Source organism: Astatotilapia calliptera, chromosome 20 (assembly GCF_964374335.1).
Source record: "Astatotilapia calliptera chromosome 20, fAstCal68.1, whole genome shotgun sequence".
Lineage (NCBI taxonomy): Eukaryota > Metazoa > Chordata > Actinopteri > Cichliformes > Cichlidae > Astatotilapia > Astatotilapia calliptera.
The window spans coordinates 22,536,432-22,552,727 of NC_137441.1; the positions used below are offsets into that span (position 1 = coordinate 22,536,432).

At 41.0% G+C, this 16,296-nt stretch overlaps 1 protein-coding gene across 2 annotated transcripts in view; it reads left to right on the forward strand.

Moving 5' to 3' along the window:
* Nucleotides 1–13,802, forward strand: part of arhgap4b (Rho GTPase activating protein 4b) — a 28,873-nt gene extending 15,071 nt beyond the window's left edge. Inside the window, exons 13-24 of one of the 2 annotated variants that reach the window (XM_026153989.2) lie at nt 304–331; nt 2,051–2,111; nt 2,276–2,353; nt 4,701–4,829; nt 5,465–5,570; nt 5,701–5,928; nt 7,647–7,702; nt 7,800–7,971; nt 8,878–8,976; nt 9,175–9,282; nt 10,975–11,077; nt 12,865–13,802. In XM_026153989.2, the coding sequence (XP_026009774.1) occupies nt 304–331; nt 2,051–2,111; nt 2,276–2,353; nt 4,701–4,829; nt 5,465–5,570; nt 5,701–5,928; nt 7,647–7,702; nt 7,800–7,971; nt 8,878–8,976; nt 9,175–9,282; nt 10,975–11,077; nt 12,865–13,089 (1,393 nt within the window). In that variant the 3' untranslated portion in view covers nt 13,090–13,802. The remainder of the gene's footprint in view (nt 1–303; nt 332–2,050; nt 2,112–2,275; nt 2,354–4,700; nt 4,830–5,464; nt 5,571–5,700; nt 5,929–7,646; nt 7,703–7,799; nt 7,972–8,877; nt 8,977–9,174; nt 9,283–10,974; nt 11,078–12,864) is intronic. The other variant, XM_026153988.2, reaches the window with a different exon arrangement.
* The last annotated feature ends 2,494 nt before the right edge of the window (nt 13,803–16,296 follow it).

The window sequence follows — 16,296 nt, forward strand, 5'->3', positions numbered from 1 at the left end:
TGCCTTCGTGTGTATGGTCATGCTTATGGCTTACTGCTGGCTTTCTCTCCTTTCAATCCATTCCCCCTTTTATCTCCTCCTCTCTCTCTTGTGAAAGGATTAAAATGCACTGGCCTCTTTGCTGCCTCCTCTCGACTCCTCTATTCAGTGTGTGTGTACATGAGCGTATGTGTGCGTGCGCGTATGCTTATGTGTGCCTCTTCCCACTGCCTCTAAATCTTTATTCCCCTTATTGTCCCCTCTCCCTTCTCTTCTAATCTGCTTTTTCTGTGTCCCCGCTCTGCTGTGTTTGGCTTGGTGCAGAAGAAGAAGGCGAATGTCTCGGACACAGGTACTCAGCACCGTCTGTGTGACTGCTTATGCAGTGCATGCAGACTTGGGACTGTTTACCACAAAGAAGCAGTCACCATGTCTAAGTCGTGTCCAGTGCAGCTTTTTTCAGGGAAGTTTTAGCAGCAGGTGTAAAGCTCTTTTTATGAAATGTGTATGCAGTATTCCCCCTTCAGTCTGGGTCTCTCATGTTCATTAGCCAACTTGTAAAGCACTTTGCTCAACCTTTTACGATAGAATGTGCTATAGAAATAGAATTGACACTGGCAGCCTGGCCTCAGCAACACGCACCGTAAATGTTTAATCTACTGAGGCCCTGAAAAACTGGTGAAATACTCTTAATCTAACCATTTGCATGTTTACATACAGTACAACAGCTGAAAGTCATAGAAGTTGCTGGGTTTTTATTTATTTACATTACACCTATAGTTGTACTATATAATACAGATTTTTTTTTTCTGTGTACAATATCTCATCTCTTCATTGTCTTCATCATTCACCTTCCACACACATTTGAGTAGAGTTTTTCACCGACTAAAATGCCCAGTAGACAAAAAAGAGCAGACAAGAAAAACTGGTGCAGCTGCAAATGCACAGTCACGTTAAGCTCCAATTTAACAACTAAAGAGTCAAAAATATTTCCCATTTTCTCTCATTTGATGATGATGATAGCTCAGTCATTTCAATGCACACAAAAGTTCAGGCATGAACTTCTGTGCACAATCATGAGACTGGAAGGTTGAGTTTATTATGAACCTAATAATAATGATATTAATTTTATGCATCAGTGAGGAAATTGCCTAAAAATCACCTTTACTGGTGAACTATCAAATTGACAGTCATTATCAGTGTCACAGCCCTAATTTACTGTAGCACTTTAATCGTTGAAAATATCAGCTGTCGGTTAGCCTAGCATAGCGCATAAACTGGATGCAGAGAAGAAGAGTTAGCTGAGTTTTGTTGAAAAAGTAGTTTTTTCTAAAATATTTTTTAGATGTTTCTTTTTTTGTGTGCCTTAAACTAACATAGGACACTGTCAGTCTGCATGCTAGCTCTTGTTTCCACTGTGCTAAGCTACTAGCTTTAGCCAAAGTCTTTCTAGAAGTAAGTCTTGTGACTGGTAATGCCCCTGTGCAGTTATGTGGGCAGTTATTTTTGATGCCCCTATTTGAATGAATGAGAAAAGAGCCATAACCCTTTAATTATCGCTTGGTCTTAAAAACATCATGTGTAGAATCGACAGTCGAATCTGTTTAGAAAATGCTTTAAAGGTTAGCTAAACTTTTCCTGTGCATGTGCAAAGTTTCATTAAGGCTGCATATCCCATCTGAATCTTGCAGTAATACAAAAAGGATCATCATTACATTACAGAAGTGTCCCATAGATTTCTATTCAGGACTCTTTAAGTGTCGACTTGCTTTTATAAAGTCTTTGTTTTAGCTTTACATAATGGACAACGGTGGTTGTATAGTTTTTAGTTACTTGTAGCCAAGTGCCCTTAAAAGAACCTCAATTGATGAAACTTGTACTTTTCAGTCATCTTTAGTTTCTTGCATTGCATCTTTCTGTCTTGCATATTTCCCTTCCCTGTTATTGGTCTTCCTTTCTTTCATCCTTTTTTTCCTCCCCCTCTCTTTGCATCTTCCTCTGCACTCTGTTTCTGTCTTCAGCACCGCATTCTCGTCTCATCTCTCTTCTTCTAACCGTCTTTTTTCTGCAGAGCTCTGGACAGCAGATTCCTGTGGTGGTTGAAAGCTGCATTCGCTTCATAAACCTTCATGGTGAGTCAGTTTTTGTCATATCAGTAAGTCATGCTGTGAGAGCTTTGGACAGTGAAAATGAGTAGGTGGAAGGACCTGTTTTGTATTTTTTTTTGTGCACTTGTGCATATCAGGCATCTATGAACGCGTCATATGGTGTGAATATGTGTTTGTGTGTATCGCAGGCCTCCACCATGAAGGAATTTTCAGAGTTCCAGGCTCACAGAGGGAGGTGAACCTCCTCAGAGATGCATTTGAAAGAGGTAAGTGCTTTCCTCGTTTTTTCTTTCGTTTTTTTTTTTTTTGTTTGTTTGTTTTTTGTACATGTGCTGAGATAGCAGAACTTTTTCCTCAGATGGAGAAAACTAAATCAAAGAAGGGAAGTTGTTTATTTACATTGCAATAAATATGTCAGTTAAAGTTTACACAATTAAAACTGCAGAACACTATAGTTGTTCCATTAGCACAAACTAGTGGTTTACAAAAACTGCGTTTGCAATGAAGCCAGAGCCAGTGAATGTAAGTCTAGCAAAACTGAGGGTTGACCTCAATCGACCAAGTAAATTTTAGCAACTCGAATGAGTGAGCTGGATCATTCATGGCCATTTATTTACACAGGAATACTACATTTGTCTTTATCAAGCTTGCACTGTTTCCCAGCCATCTATCTTCTTCCACTTATCCAATTCAGGATCATTGTTGGGGTGGCTCGTGGATTCAAACCCAGGAAACTTCCTGTCATAGTCCTGGGATTTTTGAGCTTGGAATTTTGAACATTTTTAGTTTTGTACAATCAGTTGGGTTTTTTATTACTCACAAAATGAGTTTGATGTCATTAGAATCTCTTTAGTTCCAGTTTCCATTTGTACTAGAGATTTATTGTTCCTCAACGTTTGATTTCCTTTTATTCACCAATCTCTGTGGTTTCATAGTTTCAGGTGTTTATTGTTTAGATTTTTGTGTTCTTTGTTCCCATTAGGTAGTTGTTTTCCTTTTCTCATAACCTTAAGTAGTTTCTGCTGTGTAATTAAAAACATTTTTTTTGTTTACCTAGTTTGCCAGTGAGTCCTGTATTTGGGTCCTGTTTCTTCCAGAACCATGACACTTTTTTGTTGTTGCTGTGAGGCAGTGATGCTAACTACCACACCAACATACCATCCTAAAATGGTTTAATGTGATTAATTATAGTTTTTCAACCATCCATCCATCTACCAATCACCATAGGGCTAGATGCATGCTACATTCTGGGCCGTGTCAGTAATCAGTTTTCAGTTATTTTTTGGCATCAGTGTTCCACCAAATCATTATGCCATATGTGGCTGTTTTAGACAGGATGCACTGCCTGAAACTGCACCTGTCTCTAAAACCACTAACCTTATCCACACACACACACACAACATTGTCCAAATACCCCAGCAAGTTTGTCTGCGGCCTGCTTGCCCATCTGCTCTGGATGCTCAGATGTCAAATTGCATGTGCCTCAGGATATCTCTGAACCCTAGTTTAGGTCTGACATGGTTTTTTGTTTTTTTGATGAAAAAGATAATGTAAAAATTATTAACTTCCCGCTAACCATTGGCCACAATGAGTTTTAAGAAACACCCCACAACAGCACACATAAAATAGGTCTGGGAGAAATTACAAATATAATACGTCTATAAATAAATATCTGCATATGACCACACAGATATCTGTAGGTAGGGGACGTGACTTTTGGTTCTAAAAGCTTTCTGGTTTCTGGTCCGCTTCTAGTTCGGTTGGTACTGACAGCCAGTGGCTTTGTTTGCGAGCTTGTAAAAAGGTCATGTGAAGTGCAGAAGACTAAACGTTTTTCCCAAATCAACCTCAAACTACCGGCTGACAGTTTTAGCTTCTTAATAGCTCTTTGTATTCATAAACAAGAACTAGTACACAACGTTTTGGCTCAAATGTTCTTTAGTTACAGCCCTGAAAAGCAGACCATGTTCCAAGAGGCTGACACCAACGTTACAGTGTCCTCCTCATGATTCTGCAAGGGCTTGGATCTGCTTGGAGAGCGCCAAACATAGCACTTTCTTCACTTTTCTTTTCTTCTGTGTTGCAGTTTTTAATACCAAAGCAGTTCATCATTTTCTCCTCATGTGGATGTCGCTTTTTTGAGAGAGAGAGAGAGAGAGAGAGAGAGAGAGAGAGAGAGAGAGAGAGAGAGAGAGAGAGAGAGAGAGAGAGATTTTTAATGTGTGTGAGTGAAACAAATCCTTTCAGTTTACTCAAGTGGAACTAAACGAGTATAATAGGATCACCCACTTGTCCGTGTTGTCAGCAGCTCTTCATGATTGAGTCAGCAAGCGAGTATTAACCTGTAACCTGGTCTAAGTTAGATTGCAAATACATCTTACCTTTACAATTTTGCAAATTCTAACTGGCATGAATCCTTTTTGCCAGTGACTTTCATCATCTATTCGCTAACTTTGTCTTTTCAGCGCTGAGCTGGTAGCATGCAGTTTACACTGTGAGATCTGAGACAACAACATAGAGCTAAAAGGCTTCATAGAATGAAGGAAAAAGCTCATGCCTGTGTCCTCTGCTACTCCGATTCAGTCATCTCACGTGTGTTTAACCTCTGTGTAGGAGAGGATCCTCTGTCAGATAGTGAGTGTGACCTGGACTCTGTGGCCGGTGTGCTGAAGCTGTACTTCAGAGGCCTCGAGCCTCCTCTCTTCCCCTACGACAGCTACACTCAGCTGCTGGAGTGTGTCCGTAAGACCCCTTATGTAACTTCTCTATGTGTGTGTGTCTGTTTTCAGATTGTGTACTGGTTTCACTTGGGCTTTTTCATGTCTGCTTTCAGTTACTCGAGTATTTCTGGAACATTGTAGTTCCTAGATACTTTCTCAACCTTGGTTAAGCTGACTCAGCCCGTCGCGTACTGTGCAGTGAACCATTTTTTGCCTGTGATCCTGTTTATCTTGATATAACTTCACTGATGCTCAAACACAAAGCAGCAAAAACAATGCAGCGTTGATGCAAGAAGATGCAACTTATACAGCTGGTTCTTGCAGCGCATAGTTTGCTGTGTGTTTATCCCTTCCACTATCTCCCTGTTATTTCTGTAGGTCTCTTCCCAATTCAGTTTTTTTATTTTTCCAGGACAGATGCTCTGAGTCACAATTTGCACAGCTAACCAGTGCAGCAAACCTGCCTGGGGGTTGTTTACTCCCCTTAAATTTGTAGATTTTCCATTAGTGGCATAGCATAATCAATCCATCCTCCTCGCCTCTTTCTTTAAGGAAGGATTTTGGGTGAATTTTGGTCAATGCAGGCTTGGAAAAACTTAAATGCAACAACTAAAAGTTTTAGTTCATCAGGTCATTTTGTTTTCTTCCTGTCATCAGAAATCGAGGAGGAGGTGGACAAAGCCGTCCAGATTAAAATGATTGTCTCGACCTTCCCGAGGCCTCTCCTCATCGTGATGCGTTACCTTTTTGCTTTCCTCAACCAGTAAGTTGCACCAAAACCCAGTGTGGGATATTTTCACATATCAGATATGTGCCATCCTCATAAAACTGCACACTCGTGCCAGAAATAGAAAGTCACCATGTGCGTGTTTGTGTTTCTCTTTTTTTCTCAGTGTGTCTCAGTACAGCGACGAGAACATGATGCAGCCCTACAACCTGGCTGTTTGCTTTGGTCCAAGCCTGCTGAGGGGGATGGATTCTGATGACGCTGTTGCTAGGCAGCCACAGGTTAACGACCTTGTCAAGACCATGATCCTTCAGCATGACAGCATCTTTCCCAGCCAATCGGAGCTGCCGGGCCCTGTTTACGAGAAGCACATGACTCTGGAGCAGGAGTACTGGTGAGAGGAGTACTCATTGATAAAAATGTTGTTTTTGCTGCAAAAAGACAACAACTCTAAGTTCTTAACAGACAGCAATTTCAGTGAACACAACGCAAAGTAAGAAAACAACTTTTTCAGTTTGACATCAGAAGCAGCGAGTTGCGACCTGCTAGTCATGAAAATAATGTTGTCTAGTCCCTTTGTTAACCCTTTGTTTACGCCAACGTTCATTGCATTGGCTGCCCCTCACAAACCGATGGTTTGAAATGCAGGTGGGTGGGGCTCTTTGTTTACATCGAACTACAGAGGACTGATTTCAAAGACGCCCTGAAAATCAAAGTGTAAAAGTTCTGCAGCAGGCTAGTTCATTTTGCAGAAATTTAATTGTAGCAACTCAAAATGGTACTCAATTTGTATGCCCCCACCTGCTCGTATACATGCATCACTATAAATAAGATGGTGGATAGTGTCCTGGGGATCTCCTCCCACATCTGGACCATCGCTGAGCTCCTGGATAGGCTGAGGTGCAACCTGGAAGCATCAATGGACGGAAACATAATTTCCCCGAGGTGTTCCATTAGGTCAGGTGGGGTCCTCAGGCCACCACATGAAGTCTGTTTCACATTGTTGGTCAGAGACATTCACACCAGTGTCCTGCTGGAGGTCATTTTTAAGCTCTGGCAGTGCTCAGCCTGCTCCTCCTTGCACAAAGGAGAAGATATCTGTCCTGCTGATGAGTTAAGGACGTTCTACATCCCTGTCCAGCTCTCCTAGAGTAAATGCCTCTCCCGGAGTCTCCTCCATGCTCTTAAGACTGCGAGGAGACACAGCAAACCTTCTAGCAATGACACGTATTGATGTGCCATCTTGAGGAGTTGGACTACCTGTGGAACCTCTGTAGGGTCCAGGTATTGCCTCATGCTGCCAGTAGTGACACTAAACTAATGCAAAACTAGTGAGAAAAAGTAAAAATACGAGGAGGGGAAAAAATGTCAGAGGCCTCCAGCTGTAAAAGCATTTCTGTTTTAGGGGTTGTCCCATTGTTGCCCCTCTAGTGCATTACCACCAAAGCAACTGAAACTGATTAATACCCCCTCTGCTACAAAACTGAGAGGATCAATATCCCAGAAATTCGGCTGATGTTTGATCCTGTACTCGGATTAAAAAGTGTACCTTTGGGCTTTTTTGAGCAGTAAATTAAGTAAATACATAAAAGTGCCTATCACGCTCAGTCTGAAAAGATATTTGTTGAAGTATTTACTGTCATCAGTAAATAATTGGGCAGCAGCCTTTTTGCTCCAGAGATTTGTTGTTCATGTCAAACTTTTAAGACTCAGGCTGAGATGGTTCCAAGTACATAAAGCATCTTCACCCCTCAGCCCCCTTTTCATGGTTCATCCTCTTGAAACAGAATTTCATGCCACGCCAAAGGCACTTCTGTGTAGCTCATAATGCTTTGTGTAAAAACATAACGCTTAATGCTATTAAGCCGATTGCTCGCTAAAATGGAACACTAGCCTCCAGGCTAACCCCCTACAACCCAAAGTCAGTCTGTTTCCTTCATGATCTTTTTATTAAAAATCATTCAGTATGACATTAGACCAAGCCTGAGGTTTTAGGGTCATTTGGGAAATCTCACAGCAGTATGAAGTCTTGCATAAAGAGAGGCTGTGGTGTGACAGTTAGCGGAAGAGAAGAGGAACCGAGCATGACTTTGGTTTTCTGCTTTTCTGCAGTGAACCAATCACAGAAGAGGGAGATGGTGAGACCGAGCATCTGCCCAGTGAGGATGGTCAGTACGCATAAGCACCAACCCTGTCACATTATTGTACTGTTACACCACAAAGGTACATTATAACCTTGCTTTGTGTGTCTGCTGGTGTGTACAGAATGGGAGGCGGTGGCTATGTTTGACTACGTGGCGAGATCCCCGGCGGAGCTTTCCTTCAAGCAGGGAGAGCCTCTCATCCTTCACAGCAAGGCCTCTTCTGATTGGTGGCGAGGAGAGGTGGGAGGGGTTAAGGGCCTCATCCCTCACAAGTACATCAGTGTGCTGGAAGGGTGAGTGACATTTCTATGTCACATAACCACTGCCAAAATGAAATTTCATGACACCCTTAAGGCATCATTATCATTTCATACAGAATTTACTGTTTTTGTCTGCTATTCAGGTCAGTTTATTCAGTGCCACAATTCAAAGTGAAATTAAGGCAAATCGGTTTCCCTGAGTGAGCGCCACGGCAGCCTGCAGTATGACTGGATAGATTTTCTTTAATAACTCATACGTTTGGATACTGTTAAGGTTTAAAGTTAGGAGTGTGGCTGCTTTGAACGACAAGTGCCGACACGGGCACCTTGGGTAATTCGATTCACTGAACTGGACCTCTCCATTACAAATGGCCCCACTAATATTCTTTACCAGTTAAAGTGACAGGAAGTGACAAAATGAAAGAAAAACAGCGTCTGTGTGTGTGTGTATGCTGATTGGATGCCATTAAATCAGATAAACTGGTAGAATTTAAAACCCACAAGTGGAGAGAGAAAGTATTTCAGCATCAATTCATATTCTCTGCTTGTGTGTGGGTGTCTGAACTGCATATCTAATTCATAGCGCCTTATACCAATCCCCAGTTATCTCTAATACAGATATGAAGAGATAACAGTGCTATGATATCCAACATTTATCAAAGTTAAAAACTGTGGCCTCAAACATTCCCAGGAGGGTGATTAAATATCAGTGCAGACTAAGCACCACCAGGACATCACAAGTTTCTCAAAGGTCATTTTCTTTTTTGAGGAGCTGTTGCTTTATTTTGAAGTTATTTTGTTCTTGTCACACATAAGTTCACCTCTGCTGCTGGTCCCTCCTACAAAACGTTTGTTGCTCAGTCTTCATCCCATATTTAAAACTGTACTGCTTGTGCTTTCTCTCGTGAAATATATATCTCTCTCCTTCTCCTCCCTTAGGTCAGATCGAGGGAAAAGAGAAGAAGGAGGAGGAGGTGGAGGAGGAGGCAGCACTGGAAACCTGACAGCAGAAGATCCACAGACAGAGAACACAACCCGGTACACAGAAGCATACACAGACGAACAAACACACTCAAATGCACACTGCGGTTTATTAAAAACATGTAATAGCCATAAACATCTAAGTACACAAACTCATACGTCTACCCAGCTCCACATTTTTGTACAAAGAAGCATATAAGCTCGTGTGCGTAAATAGACTTGAAAGTTCAGAAGTTTCTGTGTGTGTCTTCACAGGATGCGGGTGAACAGCGATAGCGCTTCGTTGCCAGGACGGCAGAGAGGAAGTGAGGGGAGCCCTAGTCGAAAGCCACCAACCTCCCCCGCCACACGACACCTGCCAGTGTAAGACTCGCACCTATCTTGACGCACTGCAGGCCTCATGCATGTGCAGCGTTACTCAGATTGATATAAATTAGGTTTGCAGCCAGTTGAGACTGTGGATAAACTCTGTTCAGGAAAAAACTGCATGAGGGGAAGTAATGTACACGTGAGAGCCACGAAGGTTTTGCATTACATTTTTTGTACAGCACCACATCACCCTCTGTTTGGACTGCTTACTGAGAGTTACAGTGGGAGAAAATAAAACTGTCATTATCTATATACGTGTGCATCTGTCTATATAAACAATGTGCAACATTACCATTTACATAGTAGTACACAGTCTTTATTTGCATACATCTGGTCATTCGCAAACTGAAGGCATATTACATCCACTGTAATATCTCATTTTTTTCCACTTACAGTCAGGTACATTCAGTAATTTTTTTAGGTTATGAATTACAAAAAACTGTATCATAAGTCTACACAGAACTTGAAACAAACTGATGCATTCTCATTAACTTTCCCAAAGTTTTACAGCTTCTTCCAGAGTAAAGGTGCACGCTTCTCAACTGGCATTGACAGCTGAGTTAAACAGCAATCTGACAGCCTACACAATAATTCGCTTCAATTCAATTGTTTATTATATAGCACCCAATCATAACTCAAGGCTCTTAGTACCGTAAGGACCCTACAATGACGTCTATGTAAAAGTGTAAACTATTTAAGGGTGGGTGATTTTTCCCGAAGTGGTTGTGGCAATCACCAGCCAATCAGGATTGGTGGAATGAGACTGTTGCTTTTGAGAAATACGCAGGGAGGAGCATCCCATGGTGAGACATTGAAACGAATGCTAGGATTGAGCACTCACTTTTAACAGGAAGAAACCTCCAGCAGAACCAGGCTCAGGGAGGGGCAGCCATCTTCCTTGACCAGTTGGGGGTGGGGGAGTTGGGGGAGGAATAAAAGACAAGCTGTGGGTGATTAATAATAAAAAATAATAATAATTAAATGCAGACTGGTGTATAAACACAGAGTAAAAAAAGGTGAATGGAGATGAAACACTCGGTCCATCATGGGAAGCCCCCAGCAGTCTAGACCTATTGCAACATAACTAAGGGAGGGTTCAGGGTCACCTGATCCAGCCCTAACTATAAGCTTTGTCAAAAAGGAAATTAAGCCTAATCTTAAGAGTAGAGCGGCTGTCTGTTTTGTTTTTTTAATGTTTCAGAACTCTTAATAACAGTGCACTATTCTGGGTTAAACTGCTAGTCACTACTCTTGTATTTTTTAGTTTTACTTCATGGTGCCGGTGTCCTTGTGTCTTTGTATCAGTAGCCCGACACACTGATGCAGAAATTTGTCGATTTGGCTCATCTCCACAGTATTTCTGAGAAGAGCTGCAGCTGCTTACAGGTTTAGGCGGGAGCAGCACTTTCTGCTGCTGAGGATGAGGAATTTGTGGATTTCGGAATCAGATTGTGGAAAAGCAGAGCTACAGCATAGAAAGTAACATAGCAGGTCAGAACACTGCTTTCCACAATTGCACAATTCAGCTGTGGAATAAATGAGGCAAAGCCCAAAACTTTAGTCTTTATAGCGTGAGAAGATGGAGAGAAACTTTTCCAACACATTAAAGTAAGGTTCAGATCAGAGGTGGCATCTGCCCGTGTCTTTCAACATCTCTGTTAAGCTGTTTATGTTTTTTTCTTTCAGGTCTCAGGAGCGAAGGCACACGTTGGACACTCTGAGACAGGGAAACTTCAGACCCCCTGACAGACCTCCATTCATTCAGGCAGAAAGAACACCAATTGATAAGGTTAGCGGTGTAACATATTCAACCCTTTGTTAACAACCAAAACAAAAGCATTACATTACGAAAAATTCTAAAATGTGGGTATGACTTTTTATAAAAAACATCCAGAAGTTCAAATGTATGCACAATATGAAGCAGTAACTTTGCTGGTGGTGTTTTTTTACGATGTTTCATCTGACGAGTGTTAGCTTGCTAGTTTTGCTCGTTGACGTTAGATTTATATTAGACTTTTGCATTGTGGCTCACAGCTGCAGGTCTATTTTTGCTTTAAAATGTTAGTTTTAGAGTTGCATCTCTGTCCTGGCTTGCTTTACTGGGGGTTTATTATGCACTCACATAGTCTAAAAGTAGATGTTGGTGCAATTTATGAAGGTTGGTATTACTACATAAAGACTATTAAAAGCAGCCGTGGTGGGCTTTGGGGGTTTTTTTGTTCTTCTTTCTGGTTAACACCACTAATGCAACTGTGAGAAAGGCGGTTATATATATTCAGAACTGATGATTAGAGAGGGGAAGTACTTTTTATTTTACAGAGAAGGGCTCTAGATAGAAAAATCTGAAAATCCTCTGGAGCCCACTGAAACTCTGAGGTCTTCATCACGGCTGTTTTTATTAGTTCATTTCATTTATTAGTTCAGATTGCTTTAAAAAAATTCATTTAAACAATCAGTTGCCATATTTGTTCCAAGTGACGCATTTTTGTCAACCTGCACAGTAACTTAACTAACCACTTACCACCACTGCAAACCATGCATGATCAATCACTGCTCTAAGGCATTACTATAATCACATAATTATTTCCCAGCATACAGTAATGTTTAATCAAAGCATGTTTTCACATAATAAGTGTGTGGTTGTGTAGCATTACTTCTTGAGAGCAATTTCCTCATACTCTTTCCATCCTTGTTAAATTGGACAAGTAACGCATGTGATAAAACACTCCAATAATCTAAACAAAGAATGACACCATCCATTTTCTTGGAAATGGTCCTTTATATCAGCGGTCCCCAACCTTTTTTGCGCCACAGACCGGTTTAATGTCAGACAATATTTTTACGGACGGGCCTTTAAGGTGTCTGTGATAAATACAACAAAATAAAATGATACGATCAAGACAAAAACTGTGGTATTTTGTAAATATAATAATAAACGCAAATTCACTGTGTGATTGTGTAACTTTATTAGCAGCGTCCTGAAATGCACCAACAACATTGAGAATAACATCCTCCTCTCTGCCCCTTAAAGCTCTCTGGTCGCTATGGTAACGCATAAATATTTCTTTCAAAATAAGACACACAACTTCAACACGGGAAACAGAGTTAACGATAAAAGCCCCCGAAAACCTTAAAATTTACACCCGAGCCACAACTCTGGCGGCCTGGTACCAAACGACTCACGGACCAGTACCGGTCCGTGGCCAGGGGGTTGGGGACCGCTGCTTTATATGATATTTGGATCACATCACTTCTTGATTCTGAGTAAGTAACTATGATGTTAGATGTGAGAGTGAATTCATTCTGCAGTGAGAACACCACCAGCAACTTATGTTGTTCAGTCAGTGGACTTTCTGTTAAAGTCTAGATTAAATTGACTTTGTATACAAAACTCCACCTTCAGAGTCGCTCAGTTATGAGATTCCAAGTTAGAGCCTTCACAAAAAAGTGATGAAAAAAAGGACCTTCCAGTCTTTAACAGTGTCAGGATGCAGCAGTAGAATAATGCAGTATGTAACAGAAAAACTTTGATGTTCACCTCCCCTCCTCCTCCTCCTCCTCCTCTCGCTCTCTCAGGAGATGATCAACCGTCAGATGAACTCGGTGTTCAAGGAGCTCCTGTCTCGCCAGCCTCCCTTGCAGGGGTCCGGCATCACTGCACCTGTGGCCACTGCAGCCCCTGCACCCTCCTCTTCCTCCTCTTCATTGTCCACCTCCTCCTCTGTTCCTCAGGCTGCCCCTGTGGCCAAAAAAGCAGGATTCGGTCTCAGGGGACGGGCCCTTTTCAGACCGGTGGACTGAGACTAAGGAGGGGACAGCCAGGAAATTATTGATTCATTGTCTGACAATGATAATTATCCCGCTGATGCCAATTGTGCATTTGGGAAAGATCTTGATTTTTTTTTCTTCTGTTTTTTCCCATTTTTTTTTGGACACGTGTATAATAAGTGAGTCTCTGCCATCTCATAGTGCCACTATTCTCTGTGCCGTGTATGTCCAGTGTGTCTGGTTTTGGTCTCTTTTTTTGCTTTGTTGTTGTTTTTTTATGGCCTGGTCTGCTTTTGTTCTCAATCAGGGATGTGACTTCACCAGACTGACTATTTAAACACAGTTGCCATGATACTAACTGTACATCAACAACAGAAGACTAAAACTGCCCCCTAGTGGCAGGTCTGAGATCAGTTCACCCAAAAACCTTTTTCCTTATTTAAAAGAGAAAAGAAAACTGATCTGGGGCCTGTGTCTAGGAGTGCCTTCACATCTTTTACTCTACATGTTTAATTCACTTGAAAAGATCTGATAATTTTCAATTCTGCATATTATAATAAAAATGTGACCCAGGCAGATGTGTATGGAACCCAAAGTGTTCAGTATTAGCAGCAAAACATTGTAGCATGATAAAAAGAAAGTGCTCCCTGTTTCAATTCTAAAGGTTTGACACATCACTGCATAATAAAAATAATCTTTAGCAGATCTTAAAATTAAGTAAATAAAGCCTCAGATGAAATACAAAATACAACACATTTTATTGAGGTATTGAAGTGTGTGAAGAATTAAGTACTCCTTTACTGCTTTCATATGAAGTAACAGAAATAGTGTCCAGGTGCTGCTATTTAAATCCACCTGATTAACTGAATCAACAAGCAAGTGTCACCATGTATCATCTGCAATGATCTTGGGAGGCATCTGTTGCTGTCCATCAGTCTGGAAAGGTTTTTTTTACACATTCCAAACAGTCTGAAGTCCATCATTCTACAGTGGAAAGGAATATTTACAAGTGATAAATATTTAGGAATGTTGTCAATTTTCTCAGGAGTGAATGTCCTGGGAAATTTATCCCGAAGTGATATGAGCTACAACTGAGTGAACAGGCCTCATTTAGAAAGTTTAAGTTATTAGCAGTATACCTGGAAAAACACTGATCCAATATGGTTTGTATGGAACAGGAAATGGCCGATTTTAAACATGACATCAGCTAACTACTTCACCAGTTAACGAAAGTTTACTGTCTAACCCATTTGTTTTTTCCAGCTGACTCTTTTTGGAGAACAACATGCTAGGCACATCATATTTGTTGCTTTATATAAAATAAGTTTATTGGAGTTACAGCAGTAGCTAATTTAGAATTGGTTTGGTTTGGTTAGCAGCTAACCCTGCTAGTTCAACAGCTAGCAAGGTTAGCTGTTAGCTGCTTTAGGACGGTAGCATACTGCTAAAAAAAAGGTAGTGGAAAAACACCTCTGTCATTAAATAGTGTGTTATTGGAGAAAAAAAATGAAACAAAAAGGTTTTTTTTAATATTTTGTGAATATTTTTTGAAAAATTCCTTTCAAGCTAAAAAAAAATGATCAAACAACTTTTTATAATGATTATATCCTAAATCATCTCACAAATTACAACTTAACATTTACATTTATTATTCTGTTGATTTTTTATTTCATATTAATTTATTGAAAACTGAACACTTTGAGACTCCGTGTGTGTTAGCTAGATACGCTGTTAGCATTGAGGTTGGTATACTTGGTCTTTGCATAACAGCATGTTGTGTTGAAAAAACACAGAGAAGAAAAACACATTCCCCTTCATATGTGACGTGGCCTGATATGTTGGCCAAATCTCAGGGCTTATGCAGAGTTAAGGACAGGCTAACTCAGGTTTGGCTTAGAAGGAATAAGAAAGGGTTTTCTCTCAGGTCTTAGGTCGACTTACTCTTCAGCTGGAAACTGTGCCCTTGTCTCGAGAGCCAAAACGGCCCCTATATCAGAGAGGTGTCCGACTCTTTCTCTGATTTAAACTGTGAACACCATGGCGCCATTTTGGTGCCACAATTGAAACTCTTGTCTCATTCATCCACACTTTGGGCCCCCCTTGCTGTGTTTATGGCATCATCATAGGCACTATAAAACATGGACGTAGCTACCGTGATGTCACCTGTTGGTGTCTGAGGTCCCGTTTTGAAGCCACAAGATGAACATTTCTGTTGTCGCCATCTTGGTTGCAAGACACTGGCTCCAATGAGGACAAGCAGCAGTGAAACTGCTTGCTCATTGCTCAATATCTTGTGCCTGACAAGTCGTTAGACAGTGCATGAGCAGAAAATGCCACTGCTAATCTTCCTTTTTGAGACATGATATAACCAAGATTTTACTTTTTATTATTATTGTATATGACCCAAAACAAGTGACTAAAGTAAAGTTTTACCCAAAGACCCCTACAGTCTTTTTCAACAACAGCTATTGCCATCTGGTGGCCTTCAGAGAGAATGCAGGTTTTTAGGCACTTCTGCATTGGCTTTATTTTTAGGACCAGGAAGCATGTTTTTTCCCCACAGGTCCCATTCAAACGTGTTTCAGGATTCCTGCAGCGAGGTGAACAGCTCCTTTGACTCTAAAAGCATTTTAAAATCTTACATACATCATCTCACATTTTTTGTGCTTCAGTATTGGAAAAATGAAAGAAGAGTTGTTTTGTTTTCCCTTCTTTTATTGATTCTGCATCTATGGTTAAAACACCCTGTTGTTCTGGATCACTGTTCGATGATGTCACTAAGTTTACTGCGTCCAACTGTATATGTGGTTAAAAAAAATGAATAAAGATGACAAAGTGATGAATGGTTAACAGATTGTTGTTGTATTTAAGGGGATTGTTGTTCATTTGACTGGTGTGACTGCCACACGTGGTTCAGCTGAACTCGGGCATGATGGGGGTACAAGTGGTTGCGCTGTGCTTCTGAACATGGCTCTCCAGTAGTCACTCAAAGATTTTGCCTCTGGAAAAATAAGCAACCCCAACTTCCTGCGTGTGACAGTCTCTCTTGCAGTCTGACTCATCACTGTGGTGAATCAGTGTTGTATTAATGTTAATTGAAACATGTTTACGACATAATTGGTCTCTGTGGGTGCATGTGTCATTGTTTCTGTTTTAGGAAACCACACCAATTCTGTAATGCGATCATTCGGACCCGTCTGCTCCTTCTCCTAAAATAACCCCTTGACACAGCCACCCAAC